This window comes from Aedes aegypti, chromosome 3 (genome assembly GCF_002204515.2).
Source record: "Aedes aegypti strain LVP_AGWG chromosome 3, AaegL5.0 Primary Assembly, whole genome shotgun sequence".
Classification (NCBI taxonomy): Eukaryota; Metazoa; Arthropoda; class Insecta; order Diptera; family Culicidae; genus Aedes; species Aedes aegypti.
The window spans coordinates 348,128,306-348,142,420 of NC_035109.1; the positions used below are offsets into that span (position 1 = coordinate 348,128,306).

Here is a 14,115-nt window from a genome sequence, read left to right on the forward strand (position 1 = left end):
CAATGCCACTGCATATTTAAAAATCCAATTACTTCGCAATCGAGTCGATCAGGTACACGATTCCTGGTGGTGTTATCACGGTGTTTCCCAGGCTGTTAATATCAGAAAAAGTTATCATCATATTTGTGCTAACCAGCGGATTTCTACAGTTTCACTGCATATCTGAGGATATTTTATGTTTATTGATATTTTCATTTGAAGACTCAACTGTTGCAACTTTTATGTTTTTATAACACGAACTGGCACACATCACTCATAATGATATGCTGTGTTTTGTTGTCTGATATTTTTAAGTATGTTTAAAAAATATTTTATGTGATTTTGTTCATTAAGCTGGTATGGTGTAACATTGTCAGTACTGTTGAACAATGATCAGTATTGCTTGAGCTTGAGCTTGATTGGCCGCCCGTGGCTGCTACTCCAGTATCGCCAGATCAGCTGCACTTACACAAGGAATCAACCAGATGACTGCTTGGGATTAACAGGCACCCTCAGTGTATAAGTGCTGGTGATCTTCTATTTTTAGGCAACAATAGTGCCTGCCACGTCAGAATGCAGACCAATGAGGGGAAGGGGAAGGAATTGATGATGCATTCAACTGGCTCCCACGGTTGACCGTATATACCACTGCGTCAACGCCAGTTCATGCGGGAAGGGTGAAAGGGTGGGGTAATTTTTATGGCAGAGAAGCTTGCTGGTTTGGTTAGCAGACTGCCTATGTATCAGGCGTAAAGGAAGGCATGCTATAATTATGAAACGAATGGAAGCGTAGGGAAACGGTTTATTCCTGTCCGTCCCGGGTTCTAGCAAATGCTATGAACCGTGATAGATACATCAACTGTGACATATTAAGAGTGGTAGATAGAAGCAAGTGAAAAAGAAAGAGGTTGTTTCCGAGATACGACCGCCAAGTTGACGTTAGATAACGTTAGCTTCTTCTATTTCCTGATTTAGGACCATCACGAACTTATGGAAGATTTCTAGGTACTGACAAAAAATCTAATCAATTTTCAAATTATTTGTTGCATGTCAATTCTGATCTATTATGGACATTGAGTGTTATTATTTGGTTGGTTCGGTTAACACTTCAACACCGATAGAACCGGTCGATGGAAGATGATGCATGAGCGGTAACTTTTGCTCTCCAAACAAATATACCGGTTGAACGTTAGGTCCATTCATGATCCACTAAGATTGGTTGCTTTAGTGGATTCCGAAGCCAGTTTGAGGTTGAGGCTCTTGTCCATGAAGTCCGCTAACTCTGTGTACTCCTCTTTGCTCAAATCGATGTTGAAGTTACCTGTCACGATGATTGGCATGGTCTCCTTTTGATACACCAAGAAGTTCCGCGCCATAAAGAACTTCTTCTGCTTCATTGTGGTATCCGGAGAAATGTAGAGGCAAACCAGTAGTGGCCGACAATTCATTATAGTGATCTCGGCAGCGCAAATATCACCATAATCATCTGACAAGCCAAGCTCCACATCATAACAGGTGCAGAGTTTTCGAATCTTGTGCGCCACAGCAATCGTTGTTGCTGGCGGTGAAATCGATCAGGACTTCTTGATAAAGGTCACGGGACGGTGATTAAAATTACCCTCTCCATTTGAAACATTTATCTCAAGTACCACTCAATATATCGATGCGAAAAATGTATCACTAGCATTATATATATGTAGTGCACAATCCATTAAATTTTCAGTTTAATCGGTTCACCTAAACTAGAGATTTGCTTCTGCAAAGTTATGATGATAATTGTTAGAGTGAGACAAAAGATAGGGAAAATAACACGGTCTCCCGTGTCACCTTAAGACCGATCTGCGATTCCATATTCCGTATTGTCAATTATTCGTAATAAATCAATTATTGTATGATGCTATGAGATGAATTAAGAGAGTATAGCAAGTATGTGGTAAACACATTAGGGAATATTATACAAATAACCCTTTAAAACACATTTGTTGGCTCTCAAAAGGGCCAATTGAATTGTTGAATTTGCGTAACACGGACACATTTTGACGGCGCACTGGTTTAAATCCTCCTCGCCCGATGAGATTTGCGGTGCGGATGACGATGTGCGCTTCAATAAGCGGCTTTGGTCGATTTTCTTCAGCCATCTCGTACAACAGCTTGCCTCTGGTAGCGAGGAGCTGAGCAGGTTTGGAGAAGCTCTTACCAGCTCGAAAGCGAAAACAGAATGAAACCAGATTCAACGAAGGAGGGATGCTTTATACCCTTAGAATAGCAGATGATGCTCCTCCTTTCATATTCTTCGTTTTCTTATCTGGGAAATAGGCTAAATGAAACTGATGTCTGGGTAAGGGATGTACAGATTAGCATTATGCTGTTATTGCAACCCGACGGCACTGCAGCAGCATCCTCGGAAACAGCTCCAAATTGCCGTATCGTCAATTATTCGTAATAAATCAATTATTGTATGATGCTATGAGATGAATTAAGAGATTATAGCAAGTATGTGGTAAACAAATTAGGGAATATTATACAAATAACTCTTTAAAACACATTTGTTGGCTCTGAAAAGTGCCGATTGAGTTGTTGAATTTGCGTAACACGGATACATTTTGACGGCGCACTGGTTTCAATCCTCCTCGCCCGATGAGATTTGCGGTGCGGATGACGATGTGCGCTTCAACAAGCGGCTTTGGTCGATTTTCTTCAGCCATCTCGTACAAATTAGGGAATATTACACGGACGGTGACGGCTGTGCCGCTCGATCTAATGAACCAGAATGACCGCGCTAGCCTCCCGCATGGCAATGACAGCGGAGCACTGGCAGGTAGCGACGATTTCTGGCCAAAAACGATTATGCTGGCTGTTGCACTCAAATGAGCGGCTTCAGTTGCTGCGGCTCCGAAATGCGTGGTTCTTCGGTTCTAATGCGTGTTGTATTCGCGTCCTATTGAAAACTGAACTGAGGACGCGAATGACTCTCGAAATTTGCTCGCCGACCGTGTTCACAGTCTGACGGCAAAAAGAAGAATGAGGGAAGAAGCAGGGTGCGGTGCGCTTTTATAGTGGGAAGCGGAACCGAAAAATGTGCTTGAACGTGGTTGGTTAGATAAGAAAGGGGTCAACATTTTACGATATTTCAATAGTTTGTTGCTAATAATCAATAGTGTCCTCCATTTTGATCGACGCGTGGATAAATTTCCAATCGATTCATGGATAAATATTGAAAATCTATCGATAAATGACTGAGTTATTAGCGGTCAAAACCTGACCATTTTTCGTTACATGCTCAATTTTTCGTTTTTCTGAATTGTACCCCCATATGTTGCCGTAAGACGTTATCCAAGGTCAATATACAACTACAAAGTACGAGGAAAGGGACGGGCCTGGGATTGAACCCATGACCTTCTGCTTATGAAGCAGAAGCGGTAGCCATTAGACCACCAACCCCGTCACTTGTTGAACAATGATAATACGAAAAACTCCTTCAACACGGAATTCTTTCTAAGATAGGTAATTTCTTAAGGAAATCTGAATCTGAATCTGAATTTAAATCTGAATAGGAATGGAATAGGAATGGAATAGGAATGGAATAGGAATGGAATAGGAATGGAATAGGAATGGAATAGGAATGGAATAGGAATGGAATAGGAATGGAATAGGAATGGAATAGGAATGGAATAGGAATGGAATAGGAATGGAATAGGAATGGAATAGGAATGGAATAGGAATGGAATAGGAATGGAATAGGAATGGAATAGGAATGGAATAGGAATGGAATAGCAATGGATCACAGATTTGATGGTGACTTTTTATGATAAAAACGGTCTGGGGAGCACTGTGCTTACACAATGCCCGTTTCCAGTAACCTTTTATCTTTCCAATTCAGCTCAGTTGGACTTCGCCATTTTATTCGCCTTTGGAATTGACCCACTTTTTCTAACATTTTCCACCTTTCCTCTCTCTTGTTTTCCCCTCGACAGGTACGGTCCACACTTCGAAACGGACAACGTAACCAACATCACGGTGCAGAACGGCGATGATTTATTTCTAAGCTGTAGGATAAGTTTGCTACAAGATAAAACGGTGAGTATTTAAGCACTAGGGGAATCTCCGCGAAGTGCAAGTAGAATAGAAAGTAGGAGACAAAGAGAGCCCAGTTCGTCCTTTTCAGTTTGGTTCTGCGAATCCAGTCAGGTACACGCTTACCCTATTCCATCGAGCTTTCCTTCTATCGCTTTGAAGAAGTTGGAAGAGATTACAAGAAAAGTTCTGCTTCGAAGGTGATAGGTACTCCGACGCAATGGCGAATGCTCACGTCGCTGGATTTTGTTCATCGAGCGGAACAAATCCCTCGAAGCTTATCGGAGCGACTACGGTGGACAGTCGTAATTTGTTGGACGTTCGAAAGATTAAAAATTGGCAAAAGTTTCGATAATTAAACGGCACTTGGTGGTTTTTCTTTTTCCGGTGAGAGAAAATTGGTTCGCACCTGTTCTTGCATTATACATTCATTCTCGTGTGAAAATTGCAGATGTGAAAGCAGAAATAATTTGAGCAGTTTAAACTAACATTTAGTAGCAAGAGACAGAAAAGTACCAAAGATAGATAGTGGTTTGAAAAATACATAGAAAAATAAAATGACAAACGCAAAATAATATAATAGAAAATTTAAACGTATGAAGATAATAGAGAGAAAATAAGTGACGAGAAACGACATAATCACAGACAATGAAAATCCAAGAATAACTTCTCATCAAGGCATATGATACTTAGCATGCAATTTATGTTGAATGTTGGATTTACAGACTATGGAACTATGCAAAAAGATGAACTCCGAAATTGTTTGATGAGAAGAAAACTTTTTGATAGTTGAATTAATACCTCAAAATTACTCTGGATCATAATGATCTTCAAAATAATCTCTCTGATTGTGTCCATTTTCGAGCAATTTTCAGTTGAAAACACAAATACCATTGTAGATACAGTAAACTCTCCATAACTCGATACTGAAGGGTCCATCGAGTTAAGGTGGTATCGAATTATAGAACACAAAACCAGTGCAAATGCGATCCAAGGGAGCTGCGAGGTAACCATGAAAACCAACATTTACTATGGTTCACTTACTCGAAATCGAGATACGCAATAAATAAGTAATATACCACCAAGGACATGGAGTTTTTAAAAATATAAAATAAGTTTGCACTAACTTAGCCTTCGAGAACTCTCGAATTCAACAATCTATTTCAAAAGTAAACAAAATATATGAAAAATATTGAAAAATTGGAATGCTTAAATAAATAGCTGATAACTCTATCGGAATTCGCCTACCTATGTATCGCAGTGCTTTTGTCATTTAATTACTATTTCCATAATAACTTCAAATTCAGCATAAGAATATAAGTGGATATCTTGGAATCTTTTCAGTTCGAATTCGAATACCCAAGGAAATTCCTATGCCAATGTTGTCACAGATAATTTCAACTCCTCCCCTTCAAATTTTCTTCTTACGGGTAACCGTTGGAATTGTTTCAATTCAAATGGAAATACCCATGCTTCTGTAGGAGAAGGTAACTTCTATTCCGCCGTTTCATGAACAAAAAGTAAGAGGTTGTTTCCAAGATACAACCGCTAAGTTGACGTTGGATAACGTTAGCTTCTTCTGTTTCCTGGCTTGAGACCGTCGCGAACTTATGGAAGATTTCTACTGATAAAAATCCAAACAATTTTCATACTATTTGTTGAATATCAATTCTGAGCTATTATGGACATTGTGTGTTATTATTTGGTTGGTTCGGTTAACACTTCAACACCGATAGAGTCGGTCGACGGAAGAAAAAGCATGAGCGGTAACTCTTGCTTCCCAAACATATATTCCGGTTGAACGTTAGGTCCACGCATGATCACCTAAGATTGGTTGCTTCAGTGGGTTCCGAAGCCAGTTTGAGGTTGAGGTATTTCTCCATGAAGTCCGCGAACTCCATGTTCTCCTCTTTGCTCAAATCGATGTTAAAGTTGCCTGTCACGATGATTAGATCATGCCAATCTTCGTGACAGGCAACCTTTTGATACTCGAAGAAGATCCGCGCCATGAAGAACTTCTTCTGCTTCATCGTGGTATCCGGGGAAATGTAGAGACAAATCTGCGATTCTAGAGCTCGGCCGTCATGGTCCTGCAGGAAGCGAGTGGCCTAACTGATCGGTTTGTTTGAGGATGCCAACCTGTGCGCGATCTACGCCAAGCGTGTCAGCATCATGTCGAAGCATCATCCAGCTGACTCGTCGTATCCGTGGAGAACGCGCCTAAATTGAATTGCAGCTCAATTTCAAACAAAATGGCCCTTTTCAGGGTCACAACAATGCATTCGTAAACCAGAGTAACAAACAATGCAAAGAAACAACCAGAGACATTTCATCTATTACTATTAATTGATTAATAAATTTATTTATATATCAATTCTAATAATGGATGATTAGTTTTCAACGGAGATAAATGAGCATGAGCATTGATGACCGTACAATTCGTAGTTGCTACTCCGTGATTGACAAGAATCATCAAAATTGTACAGGGAACCAACATATGTAGCTTGGGAGTAGCATACAATCTTCAATGTACAGTTTCGAGGGCTCTGAAATCAGTAATGTCAATACCGGCTACGTCCTTACGGTCATCGGGGAAGGGAAGAAATGTTGTCTCGAAATTTTATAAAACATGAATAAGCGTTTATGTCAACACTTAAAGTGACGAACTATTCATAGTTTGTTCCACAAATTCATTAAAAAAAATGCATGTTATGATACAAATGTGTTATTACAAGCATGAAACGAGCTCACCAATTGGTAATCCATCCTCGACTGAACAGTTACAATCGCAGCGTCAATACGTATAAGCAGGAAAATAAAATAACTCTGATGGCGCGCGAATGAAGTGCTAACTGAACAAAATAGAAACACTCAGAGCGCGCGCGCGAAAAATGAATCGGACAGCTTGGGTCTTCGCAAAGCACTGGGCAAACAAACGAAGCCAGCGAAAAAACACTCCGAGCGCGTGAAAATGAATTGGACTGCATGAGGCTTTGCAAGGCACTCATTAGTTTTCAACGGAGATAAATGGCAACAAAGTTTTACCTAAGTTCCCGTTGCTTGGGTCGGGCGACGGTAGCATTTTTGCAGTCTTCTCTGTGTGCGTATTTCGATTTGATCGACAATTTCTTACCAAATCAACAAAGCTGTTGCTGATTAGTTTTAGCTCTGTGTTCGACAGGTTCATACTGATCGCTCTAGCATGCATGTAGGTAGCGACGACGACAACGGCATTATTCAATCATCTCTAAATGCGAGGCAAACTGGGATGGATTCTTCATGCAAGTGCCGTCCTCAATTTATCCGACTCATGCACACACTGTCGACGATTGCCCCGCGCTGGCACAATGGGAAATTTGTTTTCCACTTATGGTTGCATGCAAATGACTGACCAAAATTTGTATCAATCACATCCACTCACTAGTAACGTCACTCTTCACAGTGGAAAATTCTCATAACTCTTTCAAAATTAAATTGTCGTCCTGAAAAGGACAGTTGGGGATAATCACCGTCGATCGAACTGGGTTTTCTTGGTTTGCTCTTTCCTCCGAAGGCAATTATCAAGGTTTCTGGACGTGTTCTCCACGAATTCGATGCGCTAGCGATGCCAGGATGAGTGATTTCACGGAACCCGCAGCTTTAAGCTTGGAAATAAACAGCATCAGCGACGAACGTGCAAAATTTATTCCGATAGAAGTCCTTCTCCGGTTGCTGATCGATAATTGACTGATGCGCGCGTGGCTGATTGTAGTATAGCTAGTTTCGATTGAAAACGACAGAATAAAGAAGAATAAGAAGAAGACCGAAAGCAGCGTTTCCCTTTAGTGGTTAAGATATCGCTCAATGATGTCTGTGATAGAAATACACAAGAAAAATGTGCTTTTCTATGGAAAATTAGAAATGCCTGGATATTTATCCATTTTTCAAAAGTTTAGTCATGAAAATCAATAGTTTTCATTATTGGAGTCGATTCGTAGAAAGATTTCCAATTGATTGGTGCAAGAATCTTGAAAATCTATCCGGGCGTTAGTAAGTTATTAACACTCAAAATCTAACCACTTTTCGTGACGCGAGCGATTTTCGTTTTTTGAAATTGTACCCCAGTATGTTGCCGTAAGTCGTTAACCAACGTCAAAAAATGATGCATACAATTAATTATCTTATCTTTTCCAGGTATCTTGGGTCCGACGGAAACACGGCGAAACGGACCTCCAGCTGCTAACGGTGGGGAAGCAAACTTATTCAGGCGATTCGAGGTACACGGTCGAGTTCCAGTATCCGAACAACTGGAGGCTCAAAATAGCGTCGGCGAACAAAAACGACGAGGGCGTCTACGAATGCCAGATATCGACGCATCCGCCCAAAGTGTTAATCTACTACCTACATGTGAATGGTGAGTAAGATGATTTACTTTCCCGCTGTCCAACAACTACGGATGCACAATGAATCCCTTGGGCTAGAAGTCAACAAGTTTAATCGCACAATCACGCCTGACTAACTTGTTCATCGAATCTCTTGCTTGCCCCTCCACACATGAACGATACATCCGGATTCCGTAAGCTCACGCTGACTTCCGCGGGGATATTTATTACACAACATAAATTTGTATAAATGCGTTATAAATCACTGATAAAAAGCGCACATATCTGCCGGCGAACCATATCGGTTCCACCCCTTTGGCTCCTCTCACTTGAGCCGATTTTTAACAGAAAAATTTGGCTAATATCCGTCACCACTAGCGCGGAACTTTATGGAGACACGTTCCGCTCCAAATCGGTGGATAGAGATTTTGGCTCCGTTAGAAGAAAGTATCCTCCTCCTCCCACGAGTTTGATGATGTATACGTGTCTGATGGAAATTGGAAATTGGCGTAGTTTGCAGATTTGCAAATCGGAAAGACACAGTGCTAGTTCCAGCAAACACGTAGAATTCAACGCCCATAGGATTTATACTGTCGGCATCCTTAAGAAACGTATAGCACTACTTGATTTTTTATGCGACCGAAAGACGACGACGACCACAGTTGGCTCATGTATATCTACGGTTTCACATGTGCAGTAGCAGCAGAAGCAACTAAACTTGGACTGCAGCCCAACCACTCAAGTTGATGACATGCGGAAAAATGTACATTTTCCTTGGCATTTTTCATCTTGTGCCGCTGTGGTAGGGAAAAGAGCAAACCGGATTCTCACGGGTGTTTCTCGGTTTCCCTTCCAGCAGTCAGTTGGAGGAGTGTAAGGTTGGACCGTGTATGCACAAGAATGCAAAATGGCTCTTAAAGTGGGTCGACGAGGACCTTTGTTTGACTGAGAATACGGAGTTTAAATATGCTTTCGGAGTGTCTGTGGTAGAAGTTAAGGTGAAACAGTTTGGAATCAACTTCTAAGATTGCACTGAAACTTCAAAGGCACAAATCTCGCGAAGAAAGCATCCAACAACAGTGAACTTTTTATTTTGGCTTTGTGCACTAGCCGAAAGCTTAAAATAAGAAGATCAGAGACGTTTGCCAACTATTTCTCCAGTTTTGTGCCTTTGAAAACGTGAGTAGGGGCACAAGTCGGCCATTGTGATGGCCATCTTTGGATTCCGAGATGTTTCACCTTAAAGGCATTGTGAGAGAACGGCTCATTTTTGATGAAACGAAACGCCCCAATTAATTTATCTTGCTATTGCTGTAAACGCCAATATAAATATAAATAAGGTAAATCAGATTGCTTTTAATAAGACCAAGCAGAGGGTCGTACGATCGAATCCCACAGATCGAGAACTGTTTGACTTTTCCGATTTCCATGACCCATGCACATATTGAAACCAACTTAAATTTACAACATTTTGTAACTGTTCACACACGGAGAAACTAAAACACTAATTTCAAGTTAATGGGGATGAATTTGTTTTCACTTGCAATCAATCGAAAGAAGATCTGCTGAAGGTGCTTTGCCCTCTACCGGTAGTTCAGTAAGTGCTACACAGCTAAAATTATATGTATTGTAAATTTCATTTTTTTTTCATGCACACAGGTATTTGGAGCATCAAAATAAACTTAAATGTCAACGACAAATCGTTTATTTTTCAATCGAATGAACTTACACGATCATGAGACATTCAAGCATTTTTAGTTGAAAATTAAACGCGATGCTGTAACAATAGGGGAAGTGGTGGTAAAATGAACACCGTGCCTTTTATCGAGGAAAAACAAATTTCGATGAATTTTTATCACGTACGGATGATTTAGAGCATAAATCGGAGTGTTCGGGTTGATACAGAGGTCACTTGAAGTGAAAATATCAACGAAAACTAAGATTTTAGATAACCGCTTTTGAAAATGAGAACTGACGTAACTTTTAGCTCGAAAGTTTTGAGATTTTTCAGTGAGGTAAATATCGTTATGATATGATGTCAAATCTGACACCTTTACAATTCCTTTTGAATGGGTTACAATCATAGATGGATAAATTTTCGGTGATGCAATGAAAATTTTCAGAAATATTTGTTTTGCTCACGTTTTTTGCATGATGTACATTTTACCATCAACAGCTGTTCATTTTACCCACATAAAATCAACATTTGCACCGTTTTTTTGCTAGCGATAAAAATATGTGAAAATTCAGCTATTTTAGTCTGAATTTGTGTCGCTGCTATAGATAACATCCCTAATTTTGATGATGTGCGATAGAATTTTACAAATTCCTCGTTTTTCTATCAGAAACAAGATGATATCCTGTACGTGTTCATTTTACCACCACTACCCATAAATGAATTTGATTTTCTTTTGCTATACTCTTCTGTTTACGCTATATTGAAAATTAAATATTTTTATCTTTGTATGCTACTAACCCAGATTTGAGGTAACGCACTAAAGTTCGTTTTTTGTTTTGGGTTTTTATGTTATTCACTGTCTGACAACAATAAATTACAACGAAAGAAGCGAATGACAGAGGGAATTGAATATATATCACAAATATGGTTTAAAATCTCGCATTACTTATGATTTCGCCCTTTAAGTCATTGGTGAGTTTTTAATCATTTCTTCATCGTTGTAAAAGAACGTGTAAATTCATTCGTCAACAAGCCACAGGCATTATCAATGGTTTGTAGAGCGAGATTATAAATTAAGCGAGAAATATTCAAATATGAGTTTTACTTTTTCTTCGTGTTTAGTATGTAGGACCCTGGATGTACCAGATATTTGTCTTTAGCTTACGAACGATTTAACATTAAAAGTCACTACCCGTCATAAATACGGACTCACTATAATAAGAATTGCAATACTCGGCTGAAGATTGAACCTCCTTTAAATGTTTAGCATCACCACAAAACATGCAAATTCACATTGCTATTTCTCGATCTCCTTATGATTTGCAAAGAAGCGATGTTCAGTGGATCAAGGACATCCGGAGAGCAAACAGTTTGGTTTGCAATTTTACTGCTAGGTGGCGCTAGTGAGCATGTAAAATTTGACATTTTAAGCGTGTTCTATCTTGTGATCCACATACGATAGAAAGTGTGGTAGGTCATTTGATATAAAATCGTTGGCATGAAGCCGTTTGGCATTAAGGTCATTCAGCATAAAGTCGTTTGGCATAATAGTTGTTTGGCATAATAGTCGTTTGGCATAATAAGTCTGAAACCAAGGATTGCTTGATTTGACATTCGTTTTTACTTTTCTTTTGATTCTAACTAACGGCATCAGGCTTATTTTGGAATAAATTGGTACGAAAAAAATACTTTATTAAACAATCACATGCTGTTGAATTAACTAAGGCATACATAAAACGATTATTGACAGTGGAGAAAATATCAGGGTAGACAATCGTCACCGTCAAATGGAATAAGTCGGCGACGAAACGAAAAGAAGCATCGTCGATCGTCATCGTCACTCAACCAGCGTCGGTTGACGATTTGCCGCAGAGATCCGATCACATAGGCTTGGCATCATGACGAACAAATAGGATTTCTTCGTTACGGGCGAATCTTTGTTCGGGAGCACTGAGACGACTAAAAATATGAATCGTGTCTTCGACAGATTAAGAGCATTTTTTTGAAAAAATAAAGCAAAAGCAAAACAACAATACACGTCTGGAATCAAACAAACGATCTCTGAATCGTTAACTTAACGCGCTTACCTACAGAGCTATTGTAGAATTATGAAGAGAGCGGGTTCATTTGCCAATAAAAGCAATTATGTGATGGCATTCGTTAGTTGGTGCGAAGCAAGCGAATGTACAGTAATCGCCTTATTCTTGTGAGTGAGGATAGCAAGCGGAATGAAGAAAAAATTTCTCGTTGACGATTTTGGATTGAAGTTAGTCGTTCATTCTTTCGTCGATGACGAAACGACGACCTGCCAGAGTTATTATACTGGATAACGATGTCTTTTATTAATTCGAAATCGCACGGTGACGAATCTGAGGATTGTCTGCCCTGGAAAATATTGCTAATAGTATATTCATTTTTAACCAGAGATTGCCCTTTTTTCAAAAATTAGTTATTCTTTTAAATTGCGCTATCGCTATTATTTTATGCTCTGCAGCTATTGATATATTTATCACAAATTGACCCTTCTATCAAACACTGGTTGTTTTTTTTTTTTTTTTAATATGATTTAACAACAAATGAAGATCCCAAACGCAAAGGGGTGTAGGTGACACTTTGGTTGGGTTTGAGTTAAAAACATTGAAAATTGTTACTGTTTACAAGCATTGCAACGATGCTTTTATGTACTTCATACAATTTATACAAATACTTCAACTCGTTTTTCTGAAAATTAGTTATTTGTTACACCTACTAACTCCCTCTATTATATTTACACAACTTTCTATATAAATTTAAATAAATTGGATCTTCTTTGGAGCTATATTTATCGGATAATTATTAGTTTTGAAGTTGGTGTTGAACTTCCTAGCTTCCTTCTACAAAAATCAGCTCAAGTTATCAGCGACAATAAAAATCAATAGAGAAACCAATTTCTGCAGTTTCTCCGATGATACTAAACGCAATTTTTACTATACTTGATGTTGCAATTGTTTTTGGCATCCAATATTCTATAATTTTATTTATAAATGTTGCCTTCTTTTCAACAAAGACTGTTCTCTAAAGGTAATATTGTGTAACGCTTAATTCAATACAATTCTATATTTTGTTGTTCGATCATTTTTTTCAAAGCCGTGCTTTGAATCCTACTAATATTTCAACATACATTTATTGGTTCACAAACAGTTGTTTCAAAATATGCTAAAAAAATGATTTTTTTTTTTCAACTATATATTACCCTTCTTTTGAAAATAGGTGGTTCTTTTATTTACACTTCCAAAAATTAAAAATTTAAAATTTTGCAGAAAACATAATCTATCAAATTAATTATATGGATCGTAAAAAATCTCAGACCCCACCCTCCCTCCAAAACCCCTTACGTTAATAATGGATGGTCCCTTATGTTGTTCGTTCAAGTTATTCTGTGTGAAGAATTGTTGCCATTGAAGCTTTAAACATTTATAACAAAAAAAAAAAACTGCTGTCATATAGAGACTATTTTTGAATAGTGCTGCAATAATAAAGGCCTAATATCAAATTAAAGCTTTCAATATTTTGCATACAAGAATTCCCATTCTCTACTAAGATTGTTTTTATCAAGTTTTATGTATACTTATCGAGTACGGCTTATTCAAACTATGTTTATAAATAATCTCCTGAAACCTGTTTGTTAATATTTCAGTCATACATAAACCTGCTTTCAATCAAATTGTTTTCTGTCAAGATGTGATGGTTCGACAATTGTCGATAATTTAATAAAAAAAAAACTTTACTCAGGATTTCTTTTTTTTTTTAATCACTGTTTCTAAGATTTGTTTCAGTTAAAAAGACAGGATGTACACACGATGATTTTGCTAATTTCAAATCACTAATTACGCCAAACGACCTTTATGCCAAATGACCATTATGCCAAACGGGTGCAGATCGTTAGGCCGAAGCCCATTAGGTCGAATGCCATCAGTGCAAAAGGGTCGATAGACCGAAATAACATTTGATAATTCACTACTATTTCATATGGTTAACACATTC

General features: G+C 38.6%; 1 protein-coding gene across 2 annotated transcripts in view; it reads left to right on the forward strand.

Annotated features, from left to right (window-relative positions):
* Positions 1–14,115, forward strand: part of LOC110677949 — a 448,566-nt gene that overhangs the window by 320,779 nt on the left and 113,672 nt on the right. For both annotated transcript variants that reach the window (XM_021850027.1, XM_021850028.1), the window contains exons 4-5: positions 3,954–4,056; positions 8,227–8,446. In XM_021850027.1, coding sequence (XP_021705719.1) covers positions 3,954–4,056; positions 8,227–8,446 — 323 coding nt within the window. The remainder of the gene's footprint in view (positions 1–3,953; positions 4,057–8,226; positions 8,447–14,115) is intronic.